Source organism: Meleagris gallopavo, chromosome Z (genome assembly GCF_000146605.3).
Source record: "Meleagris gallopavo isolate NT-WF06-2002-E0010 breed Aviagen turkey brand Nicholas breeding stock chromosome Z, Turkey_5.1, whole genome shotgun sequence".
NCBI lineage: Eukaryota > Metazoa > Chordata > Aves > Galliformes > Phasianidae > Meleagris > Meleagris gallopavo.
The window spans coordinates 56141891-56147384 of NC_015041.2; the positions used below are offsets into that span (position 1 = coordinate 56141891).

General features: G+C 36.9%; 1 protein-coding gene across 2 annotated transcripts in view; it reads right to left on the bottom strand.

Annotated features, from left to right (window-relative positions):
* Window positions 1-5494, bottom strand: part of XRCC4 (X-ray repair cross complementing 4) — a 216482-nt gene that overhangs the window by 44464 nt on the left and 166524 nt on the right. The window contains exon 7 of one of the 2 annotated variants that reach the window (XM_019610625.2): window positions 3386-3434. The exons of the other annotated variant lie outside the window; for it this stretch is intronic. Coding sequence (XP_019466170.1) covers window positions 3386-3434 — 49 coding nt within the window. The remainder of the gene's footprint in view (window positions 1-3385; window positions 3435-5494) is intronic. 2 annotated transcript variants of the gene reach the window in all.

Here is a 5494-nt window from a genome sequence, read left to right on the forward strand (position 1 = left end):
TCAACCCTTTCAAAGAGTTGATTCCCCTCCTGTTTGTAGGCTCCCTTTAGGTACTGAAAGGCTGCAATGAGGTCACCCCGCAGCCTTCTTCTCTCCAGGCTGAACAAGCCCAGCTCCCTCAGCCTGTCTTCATTGGAGAGGTGCTCTAGTCCCCTCATCATCTTCGTGACTCTCCTCTGGACCCTCTCCAACAGCTCCCTGTCTTTCTTGTACTAACAAGAACCACATCCTGAAATAATAAGAGAATTCAAGCCACCAGAATAATATTTTTCTGCTTGTCTTCATTCTGAATAAAAAATCTCGGTGTGACTGCAAAAACGAGCAACCAGAGGACTGATGAAAGCATTCCATAGAGTAAGTTCAGAATGTAATGATAGAGGTGCATGCAAATGTACCATTCAAAGGCTAAAAGCAGGCCAAGTTCCCAGTGATTTTCTTAACTGATGGGACTAGGAGAACAGGCTGAATCCATAATAGGAATGATATTTATTTCAGATTGGAAAGTGTCTATATTCTCATCCATTTAATTATGCTGTATTGATCACGTGTTTGCTACAGAATTGATTTTTCCCTAATCTCAGTGAACTCCTTTCTATAGGCTCACTCTCTTATGCTTACTACTGTTAACTACATATGTTTTCCAAACTTTGAATGGAAAAATGCTAGAAGAGAAAATGGATGCATATGAAAACCTTCAGGCACTGCATAGTTAGGTCTACAATGGTCCCCTATCTTCTGCACAGTACTTTTGCAGCCTTACAAAAACATCACAATAACCTGAATAATTGCGTACTGTACTAGAACACAAAGTTACAATAAAATTAGTCTTATTTACCTTTGGTGAATTCAAAGAGAAAATATTATTCACTCTCAATATTTTCCAAATGTGAAGAAATAATTGTAAATTGCAAACAGTAAACATTCTGTGTTGAATAACTCTAGGGACCACTTGTCATGCATGCAAAATTTATTACTTTGTTCTTTTTTTCAGAGGCAGGTGAGCAAAATACAAGAAGCACTACAGCAATTATCAAATTGGGTTTGGGAGATTATCTTAAAGACAACTGTTTGGATAGATAAAGGAATATAAATAAAAACACACAGTAGATTTCATTGATTTAGTCCACTCCGAGTATGTAACTCATCTAGATGTTTAAGAACATTTAGATGTGTTGTTTGAACAGCATTCTATGTCTGTCAGTGTTTTGAATTTTAAATTCTTGCATTAGCTTCAGGGAATAGCAGTGGATGTACTCACTTGTATGAGGAAGAAAAATAAGGAACATCAATATAAAAAAAAGCAAGAAAAAATGCATTTTTCAAAGTGTTAATTATTAAGTTATGAAGCAAAAAGGAAATGAATAACCCAATGGTTAAATGAATGATAGTGATGGAGTTCACAGTATAAATATAAATTTAACTCAGAATAGAATACAGTTTTAACAGATATGTTTTCTAACAGACAACTGCTTTTTCAGTTTACAAAGTATTTTTCCTGGATTTCTGAATGCATCGAAAAAACCCTTACCTTAAACCTATCTATAATATCAAAAATCATACTAATTTGAGTAATGACAGCCGAACAACAACAATAACTGATAGATCATGCCTGAAATGGACTGAATATACTCATTTTGCTCTGAATTAGGTTCCAGTCTACAGTAATCGCAAGAAGCTACTCCAACAGGTGTACCCACTGATGTAACATATTGAGATAATTGCATGGCTGAGTGGATTAGATGAATGAGCTTAGCAGGCACTGACTTGTGAGACAATTAGTGCAGTGTTGTGTAGTCTTGTGGAAAACAAGGAGTTTTCCTGTTCTATGGGTTCATTAAAAGTCCAGGAGATTTTGTGCTTACAAGGTATCATCTACCCAGAAATTAAGAAGAGGTACCTGTCTGGTCTATAGGATCTGTACAGTGGTAGGTAAGGGAAAGTTCTGTACCATTAGGTCTCATTTTGGGAAATGCCTAATGGATGAGAAGTATGAAAGAAAATAAATATATCTTGCTTTCAAGTCTAGATATAAGAGCAAAGGGATGTGATGAAAATTGTGCACTCTAATCCGACTGATAATTGCACACAATCAAATATCAGAACCTCGGTCTGTTATTCACAGAAAATAATACTCTAGTTGGATGAATTGAGGACTCAACTAGTCTAAGTAAAATACACTGATGCCAGATTATTTCCTTAAAGCACATGCAAGATGAGGGGCAGTGGATCTTTGTATCTGCACCAAACAGAAGTAGTTCTGCCTTCTTTCCAAAATTCTCGTAAGCAAGAGGTACAAGCCACTGGGATTGGAAAGAGGAGAGGGGATGGGAAAAGGTTAGAACCCAAGGAAGGGACAAATACATTGAGTTAGTCCAACCAAAGAACAAAATTAGGAAAAATGCTACCAAAAAAAAAGGTTAACGTCTTATTAACTGGGAACTCCTCGACGAGAAGCACTGAGGCACACACTTGCCACCCAGATAATCTCTCCAGTGAGGTTTGCTGTCTCCTCAGAATACATGATTGAGACATCAAGAAGAGATTATTGGGTCTGACAAAGTCAGAAGACTACTATCTATCTACTCATTCAAGTTCAGTTGCAGGAGGCTTTAGAAAGGAAACTACAAAATGTTAAAAGAGTAAACTTTACATCTCTTGGAAGGATGCTGAAAAGATCAGGAATGCAAGTAGTGTTCTTTGCCCTCCCATTTGGAAGCTGGCAGCCGGGAAGAAAAAGGAGAGAATGAATCAGGTGAATGATTGGCTTTGTGGATGGTGCCATGCACAGGGCTTTGAGTTCTATAATCTTGGACAGGCCTTTGAGATATCAGGCATTTTGACATCATATGGGATGCAACTGACCAGGAGGGGCAAGAATGTTTTGGACAGCAAACTGACTGCACTGACTGCACTGATTAGCAGAGCTTTAAACTAGATTTGATAAAGGAAGGGGATGGACTTCTGGGTGACAGAGAAAAGCCAGGGAATGCCACCACACTAGAAATCAGCAGGAAAAAACTCAGATTTGTTCCCAAGGAACTCAGAATGGCTTCTGAAGGAGGGTAACACTGCTGGTAGCCACTTCCCATCACATTTGAAAAGTCATGGCTGTCAGGCAGAGACTGGAAAAAGAGAAACATCACTCCCATTTTAAAGAAAGGGAGAAAGGAAGACCCAAGGAACTACAGGCTGGTGAACCTCTGTGTCTGGTAAGATCCTCCAGGAAGCTCTGTCAAAGCATATGTGAGATGAGGAGGTGATTCGAGACAGCCAGTGAAGTTCAACCAAGGGCGGATTGAGCCTGATCAGTGTGATGACCTTTTACAATGTAGTGGCAGCACTGGTGGACAAAGAAGGGCAACAAATGGCAACAGATGTTACCTACCTGGCCTTCTACAGGGCCTTTGGCACAGTCCAACATCACATCCTTATCTCTAAAGAGGAGAGAGAGATTTTCAGATATTTATAAGCATTGATAAGATCTCCTCTCAGTCTTCTCCAGGCTGAACAGCCCCAGAACTCTCGGCCTTTCTTCATAAAGGAGATTCTCCAGATCCCTCATCATCTTCAAATTTCCCTTTGTCAGACTGTCACTCGAAATTCTTTCTCTCTCTTGAATTGAGGAGCCCAGGACTGGACATAGTAATGTGTTCTCACCAGGGCAGAGTAGAAAGGGAGAAAAACCTCCCTGCTGGCCACACTCTTTTTAGAGCATCCCAAGTCTCTAAACAGACGAAGATTTTCTTTTTTTGTCTCCCAATTATATCTATGCATTTCTTATGCCTAATTATGTTTTCTTCGTAAGAGCTTTCCAATAAAATTGAAGCCTTCTACTTAAGCTCTTGTCACACATCTGTGTCATACTTGTGATATCAGTTCAGTTATAATTAATAACCAGAGAGCTTTATGATCTGTCAGTCAACACTTATCTAGGAGGTTTTCCTATTTATCCAATTGAATAGGTATGCATTGTTAAACATTGCATGTATTATTTTCTTATTTTTATATTTGCCTGGTATTGAAGCACTGTAAAACTTCAATTGGTATGTATATACTAAAAACAGGAGAAAAGTACTTCTAAAATCAGGTAGTATTATAATAAAAAAAGGATCTTCCAGCTGGTCCTATCAATGTATGTTCATGTAAGCTTCATATATAAATGAAGTACTGAATTGTTATTACAAATCTTAATGTAGATTGTGCCTCAAATTCCTTTTTGAGTTAATACAAATTTTATTATAATTTACCCACAAATCTGGCAGGAAAACACATTTTGATGAAAGATGAAGAAGAGCAAGGAGATAAATGTTGTGCCATATTGAAAAGAATGGAGTATAAACAATGACAATGTAACAGTTTGAATGTAAATAAAAATGTAAAAATGTAAAAAAAAAACCAAAAACAAAAAGCCCAGGGACATGTCTGACTTAAACATTCACAGTAAAATTTGAATTTGCTGATTATATCCTAGCAATATCTTGTTTTGCACAGATTTCTGTATAACTAAGAATTAATTTTAGATACTCTACAATGGGATTCTAAAATTAAAACAATAATAACCAACAAGAACCTTAGAGAAGACTTACAAATTCTTCTCTGCCAGCAGACCCATGAGAATGCAGTGTAGAAACTGGTATGTCAGTAACATCTGTAAGAGCTTATAAAAGATGAAGGACGTTGATTATGTCCTGTCACTCTGATGATTTGAATTAATTTATTCTATATCACAGAGTCCAAGTATGAAGAGTTTCCAAGAATACAGACATTGTCGTCAAAGTTTACTAATCCTCTTGAATACATGTGTATTTCAGAAGTTTTCAGTTAAAATGTGACTTCACACTACCAACATGATTCAATATATTTAGTTATATATGTTAATATTGGAAATTTTTTAAATCTCTGAATGATATTGCTCCACCAAGAAGTGAAACCATTCATTTAACAATTGAAATGGCTATATGGTATAAATATTTTCGAGTAATGTCCAATTTCACAAGCATCTGAAATCATTAAGCATGCCTAATGTGGCCTTGCACAGAACTCTCATATAATCTAGAATTAGCAGCTAAGCTCCATGTCTCTATCAAGAGAAACTTCTAGAAAAGAGGCTCAGAAACTCTGATGAAGCTCAAATCAAGTTAGTTATAAGCTCAACATAAATCACGTTGTGCCCCATTTTCTTATAAATGAAAAGAATTGCCTATTGGATGTTCAGGGTGGGTGTACTACAACTTTTTTCCAAATTCATCAGACTTTAAATATTCATATGGATCTGAGCAACTCTATGCGTCTCATGCTGAATCTTTATTAGATAAAACAGATTGTTCATTGCATTTCTTCAAAGGTTCCTACTTTTGTTGATCAACCTTGCAGAAATTTAAGCAGGTATGTTAATCAAACAAGACCTAAGACCAAACTTAAACTCAGCTTAGATAGTGGTCTCAATTTGACACCATTTATGGGGCAGAGTGGATTTCAAAAGCTAGTCTAAGAT